The sequence below is a fragment of the Muscardinus avellanarius genome (assembly GCF_963383645.1).
Source record: "Muscardinus avellanarius genome assembly, chromosome: 17".
Classification (NCBI taxonomy): Eukaryota; Metazoa; Chordata; class Mammalia; order Rodentia; family Gliridae; genus Muscardinus; species Muscardinus avellanarius.
In genome coordinates, this window is record NC_137803.1 from 59,602,014 (window position 1) to 59,618,427 (window position 16,414).

General features: G+C 49.2%; 1 protein-coding gene across 1 annotated transcript; it reads right to left on the reverse strand.

Annotated features, from left to right (window-relative positions):
• Positions 1 to 6,923: 6,923 nt before the first annotated feature.
• TMEM200C (transmembrane protein 200C) lies at positions 6,924 to 8,579 on the reverse strand (the record flags this gene model as incomplete). The annotated part of the gene is made up of 1 exon (XM_080714725.1): positions 6,924 to 8,579. One exon carries the CDS (start codon positions 8,577 to 8,579, stop codon positions 6,924 to 6,926), a length of 1,656 nt encoding a protein of 551 aa, XP_080570851.1.
• Between the last annotated feature and the right edge of the window lie 7,835 nt (positions 8,580 to 16,414).

A 16,414-nucleotide genomic window follows, 5' to 3' on the forward strand; every position in this document is an offset into this window, starting at 1 on the left:
TATAAATGGGGAATAATTAAATACCTAGTGGTGGGGAATATATATTTTGAGTATCTTAATGGCCCACATTAATCTTATGTTCAAATATGCTTCTACTACTTAAAAAGGAGATGTCTATTACTCTATAGATATAGATACATAGACAATATTAAGTTGTTCTCTTCAAAAGAAAGGCTGTTCTTACAGGGTTACCGGGGAAAAGTTAAATTTTGAGAGAGTTTAGCTTGTTACCCTGGGTTTTACCTCCTGCAGCTGCTCATGCTGGTCTCCCAGTGGAGACTCCTTCACCACCTTTCAGTACCTATCTGACATTCATTTCTCAGGATACACCTGAAAGGTGCACGTAGCACATAATTCTCTTGCAATATTTATATTGCATTGAAATGACTGTTTATATACTTGTCTCTGAAACAGCTGTCCTGCAAGTTGCTATGGCTAGAAATGACGTCGTACTCCTCCTCCTTTCATCCTTTGAACCTCCCAGAGTGCCTATTTGACTCATGATAGGGGGTTTAGAATGTTACTTGAATTGATCTGAAAACAATCCGTGTAGTTGAAACCTCTAACAAGTCAGAGAAACCTTCAACAGGTTAAGGAAACCTCTCACAAGCCACTCTTGTTAGAGTGGCCTCTAACAAGTCACTTCCTCCCACAGGTAAAATTCTTTCCTTTGGGGTTCTATCTCTACACTTGATCAGGTGATTATTAAGCAATCATGTTCATCCTACACTGAGGCAAAGTCTTTTTTTTTTTTTTTTTTTGGCCTGGTATCGTTCATTGACCTGGTATACCGGTAAAGAATAACTTGGAACTCTCTTCCTTTGAAAGCAAAAACATAGTTAAAAGACACTGGAGTTTCTCATAAACTTATTTTCCCATACGTTTCTTTTCAATGATTAAACAATATTAGAACTCTAGTATTTACTAGTACCAAGTGGATTCATGTCAATAATACAGTGTGTGTGTGTGTGTGTGTGTGTGTGTGTGTGAGTGTGTGTGTGTGTGTGTGTGTGTGTTTCTGAGGATTGACCCCAGGGGCATTCTGCCTCTGAGCTACCCCTCAAGCCCTATTTTATCCTTTATTTTGAAGCACGGTCTCACTAAGTTGCTGAGAACCTCCCTAAGCAGCTGAGGCTGGCTGTAAACCTGTGGTTCGCCTGTCTCAGCCTCCCAAGTATCAGGATTACAAGTGTGCGCCACCACGCCTGGCTACAATTTCTTAAATATTGAAAAATGTACAAATTAATGTCTAGCTATGCATTTGTTGAAAAAATATTCTATGGAATAAAAGCTATTATAATTTTTCATTTTAAGACTCTTGTCTATATACAAATCTATCCACAAAGGAGAATAACCAAGCATTCTTTCATGAGACAAAATGTTTCTAGGGACTTGAGTAAGACTTTATCCTTTTAGTCTTCCCATGGGACTCTCTCTTCCTTCTACTTCTGGGCCTGCTCCTGCTCTCTCCCCGTTATGAACGGCCAACCCTCTTGCACTTACAGAGACATAATGACATGTGGACTCAGAATCTCACGATAGGGAGACATGCTTCATCAGAGCCCTGGGTGTATCTGCATGAGACTTTTTTAGTCTTTTGGCCCCTGTCTATTATCTTAGTAATAAGTGGACCAAGTATCCTGTTTGTCTTGCAGGGCCATATTTTAACTGGCATTATTAAAGGGGCAAGAAAAGGACCCCACTTAAAACTAAATAATACTGTGTTTTCAGATGGCGGGAGCCCCAAAGGGGTGGAGTATAGGCTAAACCACTGGGATGGCAACTACTGGTATATAACTCCTACTGTGGTTTGAGCCAGAAGGGACCCCAGGCTAGTCCAGTGCTTCTCTGACATCACAGATGGACAGATGGCACACAGAAGATTAGGAGTTTACCAGGAATTTGGAGAATGACAGGCAGCTGTTTGACTAAAGTGGAAGTTCCCAACTTGTGGTGGTTTAGTAGAAAAAAACAAAATTTTCATATCCATTTAAAGAAATGCATTTCTTTTTGAAGAAAATACCCCCAAAGATGATTTCCCTGGAAAGGAAAAAAAAAGTCTTAGAATTCTTTTCAGAGTCACTCATTTAAAAACTTAGTCTAAATATTCAAATAGTCATTCAATGAATTTTAGCCTCTGTCTTCCCCCAACCCCCGCCAAAAAAATATATATATATATAGTAATCTGAGTCAATCAAAACCAAACTCCATAGCTGGGCAGGGTGGCATACACCTGTAATCCTAGTATTTGGAAGGCTGAGACAGGAGGATCTCAGGTTCAAGGTTAGCCTCGGCAACTTGGCGAGGACCTCAGCAACTTAGTGAGATCCTGCTTCAAAATAAAAAAATAAAATAGGGATAGAGGTATAGCTCAGATGTAAACTGTCCCTGGGTTTGATTTCACAAAACAATGCAAAAACTCAGTAAATAACTTTCCTGTTCTTTATTTGTTAGAAATGAGGAAAGTACCCACCTTTGACTATAACCCTTAATAGAGGATCTTATTTATAAATCATATGACCATGAGACATACTTTTATATCTTGATAAAAATACTATTCTAATCAAAATACAAATTCATATGCTGTTTGTACCAATTTATATCATTAGAGGATTTAAAAAAAAACAATTCTCTAACTCCAGAACAATTTCAAAATTTCATCTTTCTGAGAAATCAGAATTGACTAAAGAGAGGCATACAGAAAAACTTTTGTCTAGACAGTTCAAATAATGCAATATAGCTCCTGATCTTTTTTTTTTTTTTTTTTTTCAGGACTTTCTGAAAGACAGGGGCTGGGATCTCAGGGCTGGCTGGCCTTTCTCATGTGACCAGCTTCAATAAATGGAAATGGAGTGAGCTCTGTCAAATACAGCAATCTGAGCCAATCTGGGTTCTCATTCATTGTTATATGACACTGTGATGAGTGTCTATCTAGTCCTTGTTAGTTCTATGGTCTATCAGGAGATGTGGTAGCAGGACAAGCCCATGATTGTAAGGTCTATGTTTATTTTTCTGATATACATAAGCCATTAAGACTTTTCAGCACAGTAAATTTATCCTTGTCTCTAACAAATGAGTGGTACATTTAGCCTAATAATTTCTTTCCTGAATTTTGCCTTAATAGGAGTGGTTAGTATTTACAGGATTTTTGCATGCCAGGCATTGATTTAAGTCCCTTGAGCATAAAAGTTTATTTAGCCCTCATCTGAATAATTAACTCTATGAGTCAAATGCAATTATTTCCATTTACTAGAGGTAGAAACCCAGGCACAAAGTTACGTAAGCCCTCTAAGTCACACTCTGAGATACTGCGGTGTTGCTAACACATTGGATTTCATTGTTAACGAAAAGGAAGACCTTGGGAAATAATTCTATTTAGCAGTTGATTCTATTTGGAATAAAACTAAGGAAACTTCTCTAACGCTTTTGTGCGGAGCCTGCTATAAGCACTTAACACAGACATGAATTCATGTAGTCTCCCCTCGTTTCCTGTGAGGTAGGTTGGACCGTCGTTCCTATTGTATGGAAGGGGGCATTAGGATGCAGGAAGGAGGCCAGGCTGCGAGCCCCAGACCAAGCAACCAAGACAAGAGAGATTCAGGGGGAAAACTGTTGCCAATTACTGCAATTATTTTAACATCCTGTCTTGCTGCTGCTGTTAATTCTCCCATCCCTCTAAATCTTAGCAACCTCCTTTGTAAATAAGGGGTGGGGGACTCTGTCATCTGTAGGGTTCCTTCCCATACTCTTCTTGACTGATTGGGTACAAAAAGTCCTACAAAGTCACTTTGGAAAAAATACTCAGTTATTATCCCAGTCCAAAGGCTGAAACACGAGCTCCAGCTATCTGTCTGGCTGCGACTCTGTAATTTCTCCACATATCTCTCTGCGTAGTTCAGAAAAAAATGATACTGTGCGAAGCTGAAGAGGTCAAAGACATTTCTATGGTCTCCGAATTCTTATTTCACTGCAGAATCTCTCAGCGAGTCCATGTAATCATCAAAATTCTGGAAATCCTAGCTCCAACATCTGCCAGCTGTGTGACCCCAAGCACGTACTCTGTCCCTCTGGCCTCAGCATCTGTCTAAGATGGGGATGACGCTAATCCTACTTCAACAGAGTTGCTGTGAGGATTAAATGAGATAATAGCACTAAGCTGGAAGAACAGTACTTGGCCCACAGTCAATAGTGAGCAAAAGTTAGCATTACTTTTGCAGAAGATTCCTGCTCCTACGGCAGCTCTGGTTGTGAATGACGACAGTCATAGCTGCTAAGGATTCTCCTGGAGTCAGGGAATCTCAGACTTCTCACAAGGTCTGGAGAACTGAGCTCACCCTTTTTATCTTCAGGAGAAAAGCACAAGAATCTAATTAAATTGCTCAACAGTTAATGTAGATATGTATTGATATGGAAATAAATGAGCTTGCTGAAGTTATCTAATTTCAGAGGGCCTCTATGTATGAAAGCAATATGGATTAGAGGTGTTTACTTAATCTGACTAATGATACTAGGTGATCAGTATCACTACATATCTTTAAGTTGTTTAGAGTGAATTTTCTAAAGCTTGTAAGGGGTCAACAGCATCTTCTCACTCTCTGTTAGTTAAGCTAAGATATAGGGGCTTTATTATTTGTCATGATGGTGCATTTTCTGAGGCTGGGAAACAGCTCTGTAGAACACCAGAACAATTTTTCCTTTTAAATAACATACTCTCTTAGTCTAGAAAACAGGAAAATCTGGCATTTGGGGGGAAGTGTAACAAAGCAATTGGGACTGTTGAAACTTGAAATTACCCAGAGGCCTTGTTACACTCGCCTGCCACTTTTATTAGTGGAAACTTATTTTGACTTCAGTAGAACGGCTCAGTAAATTAATCCAGAGACTTAACATGAGTTAATATGTCAAAGTAGATCCAGTCTGGGATAAATTAGGTCTTTTAAAAATTGATTACAGAATGTTACCCTAATGGAAGTTTGTAAGGTATATTTACCCTTTGCAAAGTTTTATGCACACATATGATATGATTCTGTCCAGGATAAAAACCAATATCCTGAGCTTAAGTAAGGCTTTTAGAGCTGAAGAGGATCATGGAGATTCTATCATCCACTACAGGCCCAGAGGAATTAAGTGATTTTTCTTGTCTGAGGTTACACAGAGAATGAGCAGACAATATATATTCAGACAGTATATTCTCATGGTAGTCATGATTTCGTTAGCCACCACTTCTTGGATGCATATTCCAGGCCAAGTAGTCCAGCAGGCTCTGCACGCCTGACCTCTCCTCCTACCCCCTACCTTTCTCTGCTCTTGGTCATAACCCAGTATGGTCCGTCTAGTCTGATCTTTATCTTATGGATGAGATGACAGAGACTCAGCATCTGTGCCACTTCACAGCCTAGTAGAAGCCCACAGCTGGGGTCCACACACGCCCTAGCCTGCACTCTGAGCAGGACCGGCTGCTTCAATCCCTGGGACCCGCAGGACTTTTATCAGTTCCTCTTTAAAATCAGTCTTTTAATCCCCTGCAATGATAGTTTCCGCTGAACGAAGAACTTATATATCAATGGCCAAAAAAGAAAGCGATAGCATTAGCTAGACCCTCAGGTGTCACTCAAAGGGAGAGGCTTTCGAACTGTGAACTATTATTCTCCTGTTCCCAAAAACTATCTAGCTGACTTTTTAACAACATCAAGTGCTAACAATCTGGCCAAGTTATTGAAACACCACCTTTCTGCCTATGTGGGCCATGGATTCGAGACTAAAAACTTTAAAACCCAAACAGTAAGACCCCAAAAGATGAGACGGCCATCTATAAAAGACCGCTTTGAGGTAAACCAATACTATTATAGAAAAGTGCTATTAATTAGAGTTTCATTCTACTTGAAAGATAAACTCCCAAAGTATGTTTTTAAGTTAAAAACACACTGGAGATTGATTGATGTACTCATACTCTTTCCCTGACACTGGGGAAAGATAACTACAGTCACAAAAGCAATGTCATAACAAAATATTTGTATTTACTGGACCAGATGCTCAACGGTTACTGTGTCTTAGGAGCATTTATTCCCAAGCAAAATGAAGCAATATTATGTTTAACTGTTTGAAAATTTCTTTTATTATTAAAAAGATTTTAAATAGAAGTGCTATTTTCAGTACAGGGCTGATAATACTCAGTAAAGCGGGGTGTTCTTGGTACTGTGAACTTAGGGATGTTAACAGTCCATGTAGTCCCTGGCCCCTCCGGTCTGCACAACAGACCCTAGTAGCAACAGGCAAATACCCTCTTAAAAAATAAGGCCTTTACAAAAGAGCCCTGCAGAGTGGGACAGGGCACAGAACACATTTTTTTTTTTTTTTCCCCTGAATTACTCATGCTTTGGGCTTTGACTTCATTTTGAAAGATCAACTGTAAGAAAACTGAGACATATCCGTCTATGCTCCACAAAGGGATGGAGGGAAAAGAAAATATTAAAAAAAAAAAAAAAAAAGCTTGTCAATTCACAAGCAAGGAGAGACAGAGCTACCGGAAAGTATAGGGTTAGTAACACCGGAGCTCAACAAACTTTAAAGTGCGCAGTTACTGTCAAAAATAGATTAATCTGAGCCTTCCTAAGAAAATTAAAAGAATCTTATCTAATGAACTAGATCGCCGACCTTTTAATACATTTGGTTTTCGTGGAACATTACAATCACCATCGGACATAAAAAAAAGACTAGTTTTTTTTTTTTTTCTTAAAAAAAAAACTTGCTTGGAGTTATCTACAGGAATCTCATGATTGCAATTCAAGGATAACATTCAGCAGCTCTTTGGATAGTGAATGATTTCCGCGGATCAGTCCACAAAGAAATTAGGAGACCTTTTAACGCACTGGTCCCAATCCCCCGTGTTCTCTGGCCTTTGCCCGGGCTCGCTCCTCTTGCCCCTAAGTGCCCGTGTTTTCCAGTTCTTTATCTTCCGCTCCTAGCTCAGGGGACCGGGAAATCATGAAGAGTTTCTCCTTCTTCGTAAACGGCCTCTGCACGGGCTGGGGTTGCTCGGCCTGGGGCCTGGGCGGCTCTCCCGGGCGGGGGCCCTCGGAGGGGCTCGGCTGCCCCGCCAGGGCGTCGGCCTCGCAGCCCGGCCCTTTACTGGCTGCAGAGTCCAGCAGCGACTCGCAGGAGGTGCCGACCTCCCGCAGGGGGGTGTAGCCCTGGCTGCTGCCGCTCGGGTCCTCGGAGGGGGGGCTGGGCGAGCCCCGCGGGGCGCGGGGCGGGCTCTCCAGACGCAGGGGGGGCGAGGCGGCGGCCGCCGCGCCGGGGGGGCTGGCGTCCGGGTGCTCCGCGCGCCGGCGGGGCGGGGGCTCCGGGGACGGCGGCGCCCGGGGGTCCGGGAGCCCGCTCGTGCTGCGGCGGCGCAGGGCCGCGCACCTGCCGGTCCTGGGCGGGCGGCCGCCCCGCGCCCCGGCCGATCGCGCCGCCGCCGCCCCCTCGGGCTCGGGGGGCGCGTCCGGGGCGCCGCGGAGGTCGGTGAGGCTGAGGTCCAGCGGGGCCCGCGGGGCCTCCCGGGCGCCCTCCCCGTGCAGGGGCAGCAGCGCCAGGGCGCTGAGCGAGGAGCCCGCCAGGGAGCTGGCGGTGCTCGGGCGGCCCCAGCTCTCGGGGGGGCTGCGGGGCCCGGCCGGGCTGCTGCCGCCGCTGGCCGCGCCCGGGCGCCCGCGGGAGATGCTGAACACCGCGCCGGCGGCCGGGGACCCCCGCGGGCCGCGCGGGGACGAGGCCAGGTCGGGCGGGGACGCCAGCAGCGCCGCCGCCCCGAAGGCGTCCGCGGGCGGCAGCTCCAGCCCCCGCGGCTGCACGCAGCCCAGGAAGCCATTGAGCGGCGCCGGCCCGGGGGGCGCGGCGGGGCCGGAGGGCGAGGACGCGGCGGCGGCGGCGGCGGCGGCGGCGGCCGCCAGGTCCTTGGCGCGGAGGCTGTGCACGTCGATGACGGTGGAGTAGAGGTCCCGCAGGTTGATGACCTTGGTCTTCCTGTCGCGGTTCTCGTGCAGCACGGCGTTGGCGCAGATGAAGAGGAAGATGCCGATGCCCATGACGAGCGGCCCGAGCACCTTGAGCTTGTCGGAGTGCAGGTAGCGGGAGAAGATGCGGACGAAGAGGCCGGCCGACGCGGGGGCCGTCGAGGGCGCGGCGGCGGAGCGCGCCGCGGGGGGGGCCGTGCTTCTGGGCGCGCCCACCCAGGTGGAGTTGACAGCCCCCGGGGGGCTCCTGGACGGGTGGCTGCCGCCGCTGCCGCTGCTGGCCGCGGTGGGGGCGCGGGGGCCACTGCCCGCGGGCGGCAGCTGCCTGGCCCCCTCCCTGCTGGCTTCGCCCGCCTTGGGCCAGTAGCCCACCACCGCCAGGGCGATCCCCACCAGCAGCACCAGGACCCCGCAGAGCGCGACGAGCCCCGAGACGGAGCACAGCTTCAGCTTGCCCTTCACCACCACCACGTCGTTCTTGCGCCTCCTCTTGGCTCTCCGCCTGCGCTTGGGCACCTGGCTCGGGGGGCGGAGGGGATCCTGCTTTCGGGCGGAAATCCTCAGCAGGCCCCCCGTGGCGATCATGGCGAACTCGTGGAGAGCCGGGCCAGCCCCGGGGGCTGGGGCCGAGGAGGCTCGCGCTGGGGGGGCGCCAGCTGCCCACTAGCTGCTCCGCCACCTCCTCCTGCTGCAAAGCAGAGGGAGACAGTCAGAGAGAGTAGGCTGGGCTGCATCAGCATCCCACGTGCTGAGATTGCCGGCTCCAGGATCCCGCGCTCTACACGTGCCCACCCCCTCCGGTGCCTTTCACACTGACCCAGGAGCCCTGTAGACACCGGGTGTGGGACATCGGGGCGGGGGACCGGGACCCTTGTTGCAGTAACTTGTAGGTCGGGACGGAACAATTGGAGGGAAGCCTGTCCCCCTCCCTCCTGCCCCATCCCACACACACAGCATAGGTAATTGTCACACGCTCCTGGCTAGCAGCCTGTGGAGTTCCCACCACTGGTTAAAACTCCATGTGGCGACTCACAGTAGTGGCCGAGAACTTCCTTGGCAAAAGGGCCTTTCCCTTCCCTTTGTCCCCCTGGAATCGGAAGATTTCTCAAGGGAGAGGCCACAAGGGTTGCAAGTCTCTAGGCTCCTGGAATCTGTCAAAGTAGGGCCCCGGAGTTATGAAAACAGTCATGAAAGTTACTATTGTGTGAAGGTGAAGGAAATTCACCCCCCTTCCTCATGAAAATGAGGACTCTACCCTGGCAGGAAGACGGCTGATTTACTTCAGATAATTAACAGAGCTCATTCCTGAGAGAACACCAGAGATATTTCAATACTGGGACAATAAATCCCTGCACAAAGTTGCCTCTTGTTCCCACAGCTGAAGACAAGCAATTCCCTCTCACAGCCTCCTCGGCTCTATTCTGCAACATCTGGACAGCTTCTCGGGGTGGAATATTTAGTTCTAGGTAACTGGTTATGTAACTGGGCTCTTCTTTCTGGCCTTCTCTCCTCCCTCAGAGGGACTTCCTTAAAGGTATCTTGTGCTAGATTTCCTCAGGCATTTGAGAAGTCCTTTGGAAGCCCCAAGAAATCTTCTTATGCAGACATACTACAGTCTTAAAAAAAAAAAGTTGCTGTCATAATAGCTTTCTGACCTCTTACTAATGTGCCAACAGCACTTTCCAGAATCCCAGTATTCAGATGAGTAGGCAATGAATTAGGTAACGCAGGCCACAGGATAATAATGGCATTTCCCCAGGTGAAAACTCTTCATCTTTTTCTCACGAGGTCATTTTTGGGGAAGGTAGGTGTCAGAGATGGAGGTAACTAGTGCCTATCCTTAGGAAGTTTAGTTGTTAGCAATACAGCCCCAGAGGTAAAAAATCACAGATGCCCGTTTATGGTTGTCTGTGTTCGCTTCTTAAAATCCCAGCCTGGCAGGATGGTCCTCAGAGTAAAACACTGTGGGTTCCATTGGTTGCCTTAACTCCTCTTATAGAGATGCTAAAATTGAGGGCGGTGCATGAATCTGAAAGATGTTGCTATCACAGGCCTTTTGGTATTCTAGACTTCATAAGGTAATCCATGCTTTTGAATATATTACCCTTTGAAAACATGGGGTTACTTTGGGTAGATTTTTGCTTTTAATTAGTGTCTGGGTGAAAAGCTTTGGCCCTTGGTTCCTCTCATTATATCAACATAGGCAGGATCTTTTCTCCATGTGGGAAAGCAGGTGATAACCAGCTCTGTAGAGTGTTTGCAAATCAATGCCTCTTTGGACCCTAGTTGGGGGTTGAGAAACAGCAGGTAGGTTAGAGAAGGGTTAGTAGAGAGAATACATCTATAAACCTCTTTAAATTTTATTTTAAAAAATGAGCTGCCCCAATAAGTACAAACTGTGTGTGTGCATATGTGTGTGAAGAATTGTTTACTGTCCATCACCCTCCAATAATCACATTTACTGTGTAGTTGCAACACACAGACATAGACGCTGCTGTTTTGAGTGGACCCTGGGCTCCAGTATCTCTAATGATCTGGACATCTGTGGTTCTCTTCAGAAGGCTTTAAGGACGAGACATTTTGAAGCAAATCCAGACTCAGTCTGCAGGGCGGCTCTCCCAGGAGAGAAGGGCTGATGTTTTGATGGGCACCCAGGGGTGCGCTAGGGTGCGGATTGGAGAGGAGGGGGAGGCACTCCGCTTGTATTTCTCCACAGCAAGGCAGCTTTGGCTCGGGCAGAATGTAGGAAAGGTCGAAGAGGCTTTCAACAATCGTTTACTGAAGATCTTTAAAATTCGCGGAAGAGCTGGCAATTAGCTCCCTGGTTTATTATTCCTTTGGGGTCTGTTGAAAGCGGAACTCCTTTTCCACGTACCCTCGCGGGCATGAAATCCTGACCAGGGCCGGGTGCCCCGGGAGACCCAGCTCTGGGGTTCGCAGGTAGACCCGGTGCCAGAAAACCAACTTCGCAGCGGAGGAGGCTGCTGCCCTCGCCATGGGCTGCCTGGCGCTGGTCTCTGCGCGGCGGCTGAGGCATGGAGGATGGGAAAAGCAAAGGAGGGATGTCTAAAAATACAACTGCTTCCAAGAGAGACATTCAAGTTCTCCGCTCGTGATGGATGAAGCCCCGCTCGGTGGCGTCTGAGGCTCAGAGCCCGCAGGCTGCGAGCGCCATGCTGTGCCAGGCGCCCAGCCGGGCCCCCGACCCCGGCCCTCCAGGCCGGGCGGCGCCCCCGGCCCTCCAGGCCGGGCGGCGCCCCCGGCCCTGGGCTTCGGTCGGCTTGCTTGGGTCGGAGTCACATGAGCGCAGCAGCCGCGAGTCCGCGTCTGGAGAGAAGAGCGGCAGGAGCGAAGTGAGGGTGATCCCGAACTCGCTGCTTCTGGGCAGCGCATCTCCGGGAGCCCGCCCGGGGGACCCCCGGGCCCGGGCCGCAGCCGGGGGTCCGCAGCGGAGTCCCCGGGGCTGAGGGCGGCCCGGGGTCCCGGGGCCCATAGAATCGCTCAAAATGGCAGCACCGTAAGCAAACAATATCGCTCACTTACCCTGGGAGAGCCGGCGAGCTGGGGGCCGGCGGGCGGGCGCTCGGGCGACACAAAGGAACCATGGAGAAACTTTTTCAGCCCGAGCCGACGGCGGAGCGCGGGGACAGCGCCTCCGGGCCCTGCGGGCGGCCGCGGCTCAGCGGCGCGGCGGGGGCGAGGGGCCGCCCCGGGCTCGCAGCGCCCCGGGGCGCGGTGGCGGGAGCCATTTCCCAGAGTTTCCAAGAAGTGGCAGGTCCTCGGCCGGCTGCGAGCCGCGGCGGAGCCCCCCGGGCTCGGCTCTGCTGAGGCTGCGGCGCGCCGGGCTCCGCGGGATGGAGTGGAGCCCGCCGCGGAGGCTCCGGGCGGCCGGACTGGCGGCTGTTGCTAAGAGACCGGAGCCGTGACACAGGGAAATTGCGGCAGGATGGCAGCCGGTACCCGGCCGACCGCGGCTGGGGCGCCCGCCCCCCGCGCTCCCCGCCCCCCGCGCCGCCTCCTCTGCGCCCGCCGCGGCCCTTCCGAGGGGCGCCCGGCCCGCCGCCCGCCCCGGCCCGCAGCTGCGGGCTTTTCCTCCCAACTACCTGTCTGAGCAGCTGGCCAGAGAGCGCCCCCCCAAAAAGAGGTCCTTTGATGTCTGGGGGGTCCCCCGGCAGCAGCCCAGGGGCGCTCTCCCGGGAGCCTGGGGTTGTATCGCTGCCCGCCGCCCTCCTCTTTTGTCCCCCTTACTCTTGGACGCGACACTGCCCGGGCCGCTTTCCCCCTCCCGCTTGGGAGTTTGCGGTGTGGACCGCCGGCGAACGCAGTAAGTGGTCCCCGCGAACTCGGCCCCGGCGCGGAGGAGCGCCCCCGCGGAGCAGGCAGGGCGCCGCGGGACTCTGGAAGCACCCCGGGGATGGTAGGGCGCTGCAGCCCAGCAGGGCTCCGTGCCGGCCTCGTGGGAACCCAGGGGGCTCCCCCAGGACTGCTGGGGTCACTGGAGATTAGGATCGGCCCCCTGGGGCAGCCCCGCTGCTCCCACCCCGGGCCGGAATCAGCGAGTATTAAAAGGAAAAGGAACATTCTCCAGGAATCAGGATTAGCATCAAAGAGGGGCGGTGGGGGTAGGGAAGATGTCCAAACTCCCTACGTCATTTGCAAAAGAGAAGAGAGATCCTGTTTCCCAGCTCATCCCTCTCCTCTCAACTGTAAAGTCAAAATGACAGGGAAAAGAGGATGTCCAAGTGGAATTTCCCCACGGAGTATTGAGAAAGTAAGAAGGATTTCAATTACCTATTGAAACGAGGCAGCCGGAATTCAGGAGGGGTGGGGGAGACAAGAGCAGATAAAACAAGTGCTGTCTGCAATTTGGGGTCGGGACAGAAATATTTTGGCGCTGGTGGAGGCGGGTGTTGTGTATTTGGAGTTTTGCCCTTTAGGGTCCACAAAACCCAGGCGCGAGGTTTGCTGCCCACAATCCTAATGACAGCTTGTTGTCAATGTAAGCAGCATCCAACCGGTGTTTAACCCTAGAGCAGGGGGCATTCCAAAAGAACAATAAAGACGCACAACCCGCGCTTTCCTTGGTGTACATGTGGGCCAGGGTGGTGGATGAGGTGAGACGCGATGGGATGCCAGGGGGGTGGACAAGGATGGAGGAGAAATGGTTCTCTGGGCAGCCCTGCACCTGCCCTCTTGAAAGGTGGACTCTGTCACCCTTCCCAGCAAATGAGGGATCTGGGTCATGACAGAGCGTTCAGAACCCACCTCCTTCCACCTATCTATCCCCGCTCAGGTCCAGAATATTAGAACGTGAATCATAATGCAAGGAAAACTGTAAACCCCACATTGGATTTTAGGGAAATTACAGCATAGGAGAAATGAGACCAGCTCTAGTTATTTCCTAAAGCCTTTTTGACTCTGAACTTCTGGGTTTCTTGGATCCTGGTACTCATCTGGTGTTCTGGGCAAAGATTGGCCCCTGGGGTCTCATTTCATTGTGTAGCTGGCTGCCAAAGACCACGGCACAACTTCTCTGTGTGCTGGGCTGCACAGGCAGGGATTTTGTCAAAGAACTTCATTAGGATTTTTGATGGATGAAGCAGTCAGTAGTTTCAAATGTGGGCATAAATTATGGCCATGATTAACGCATTGAAAACTCACTTGAGGGCTTTGGAGAAGAGAAGAATCTCTTGGACACACCTGTCTCGGAGCACAGCTAGCTTTTTCTTATGTTGATGATGGTAGCAGAATTTATATTATTCCAAGGCCTCATTCCAAATTCCAATTCCTTTGGAACTTGGTCTACTCCATTTAACCAGAGTATTAACGTGTTAAGTAATTTTCTTTGTTTTCAGCTCAGGGTATCAGAGGAAATCAAACAGATCACATCTGTTTCTAGTGGAGTCCTTTATTCCCTCCACAATAGGGAATCGATAGATATTTCCAGGACTTTCCAGAGTTCAGTTATATTTTGAAGGAACAGCAATACTTTGGGGCTTTCTGGAGCTATTTTTCTTCTGGTTTCACACTTCTGAGATTGGGGACACTGCCCATCCTGTGGAGGACTGAAGGCATCGACCACTGGTGTTTCCAAACCTCACAGCTCAGCACCACTGTTTGAAAAGATTGTAAGAAGATTGTAGTAGAGATGGTCATGAAGGAAGACAGACAGACAGACAGAGAGAGAGAGAGAGAGAGAGAGAGAGAGAGAGAGAGAGAGAGAGGCTTAATTTAGTTGAATTAAATTCTGACCTGCAACCTTGCACCTGCTCTTTCTTTAAAAGAATTCTTTGATAATATATTCAGTTTCATGATTTATTCACAACACATTTACTTCCCCTGTTCATTTCATCCTCCTGGCCTGGCTGACCTGCCTGTGTCCCCGGGACCACTCCAGAGGAGACGGTGGCTTTCTACAGGCGTACTCCTCCGGCCCCTGGTCTTCGAGGGTCTGCTTACATCATGAGTTCTGCAGCCTCCATCTCTGCGCACACCTGCATCACCGACTGTTCAGGCTGTGGAAGAGGAGGAGTTTGGTGTAATGGTTCTGCAATCAGTTTTCCTCTTCCGTTCACTAGCACCTTATATAAATAAATCACTTAGTTGGCCTGCTTCTGTTTCTCCACCTGTGATAGGGATGATGACATTAATATTTGCCTCAAATTATTGTTGGGATGAGTTTTGAACAAGTGCATTTGATTTAAGGCAAGGCTTCCTTTCCCACTTTGTAAACACACGTGGCTAAGTCCTCTAGTCCTAACAGCTCCCAGCTCGATGTCCTCCCTGGCCGGGTCCATCCCTGTTCATCAGGATTTGCCTGGGACACTGTGTCTGCTTCCTCTCCTCAGTTCTCCTAAGTGGGGAATTGTCCCGCTCCAAAGGACATCACCTGGGGCCACTCCAGAGAGCTGGCTCTGCAGCATGAAAAGACTTTCTCCATTACTTTTTCTCTCTTTGCAATTAACCCAGACCCTTTCGTTTCAGTTTGTTCAAGAACCCACATTTCAAACTCATGTTGGTCTCTTTTGAAATCAGAAACATGTAAAAATACAACCCAGAAATTTGTAAAAATGCAACCCAGACATTCTTTACCCAGACTAAAACTTTAAGGGCTTGCTTCATAGAAAAAAAAAAAATCACACCTTTGCGTGGCATCTCTAGATAAGAAGAAAGGACGCATCTTCCTCAGGCTGAGAACAGACACCTAACCTTCCAGTCCTTCTCTTTGATCCTTCTTTACCCTTTTATTCTTCTGCCAATGAAAAATAAAATGACCAGAAAAGCATGAAAAAATAAAACAGTACACAAAGCACACAAGTAGACTCACTAGGGCTAACAAAAATATTACTCAAAAATATTACTCAAGGGAGACTGCCACTAAGATATATTTGTTGCTTATCTGAAATTTAACTGGGTGTCCTGTATTTTTATCCGCAAGCCAACCACAATGTATCTTGGTAGCCTCACAGGTTTTTTTCATGGTACACATAAAGGCTAAAAGAGCCAGAGAAGACAGAAAACAAGATATGCAAACATGGATTAAAGCCTCATTTAGTTTCTTGGGGGGATAGAATAGGCAGGGAAAGGAAACAGGAAGCCAAGCCTGGGTGGTATTTTCGCAGATGGCCGTGTTGATCACTGCTTACAGTTAGAAGTCGAGGGGCTGCACTTCCAGCCTTATTCTATAGAACACTGCTTGGGCTAGGACAGGGGTATGCCTCTGCCTCCAATCCCCAGGGTCCCACAATGACCCCTGAAGACATGGAACCCAGCCTCGCCTTCACGAACTTCAGTATTGGAACCAAAGATAAGTTCATGCCAGTGTCCAGACCAAAACTAAGCCAATTTCTCATGTTTCTGAGAGGCATCCAAGAGGCTCAAACTCCAAAAAAACTTCCATCACCAAGTCCCAGGTTAAAAAAAAAAAAAAGCCAAATTCAAAGTATGCGCCTTAGACTACATCAGGCAGGGAACCACAACCTTCTTTCTATCCTCAGTCCTACTCACTCATCATAGGTGACCATGCCCTCAATTGGAGACCTACCAGAGGCAGTTTTCTCTAACAAGTAGGTCCAGTTTTACACATTCAATTTTCCCCAACAGCCTGAATTTTCTACCATTTTCTGCGTATACCATCAAAGCTGGATTCCGTGCCTTACAAAATAATTGAGGTCTGAGATGAGAAGCTAGTGCATTGGCAGGCCTGAAAGCAGATCAAAGCTGAGCTGGGTGAGGTCTTTGCAGGGAAACGACCTTGGCAATGGAACAGTCAAGAAGAAACCCATTGCTAAATTCTCCCTGCGTTCTCCAGGTAGATCCATGTCCACTCTAATGTACATATCATTTTGTATAATCTACAGCATTATGGATAGATGGCTTGTCGTACTGAGGACTAGTAGTAACTCACCTGTCTGGTCTAT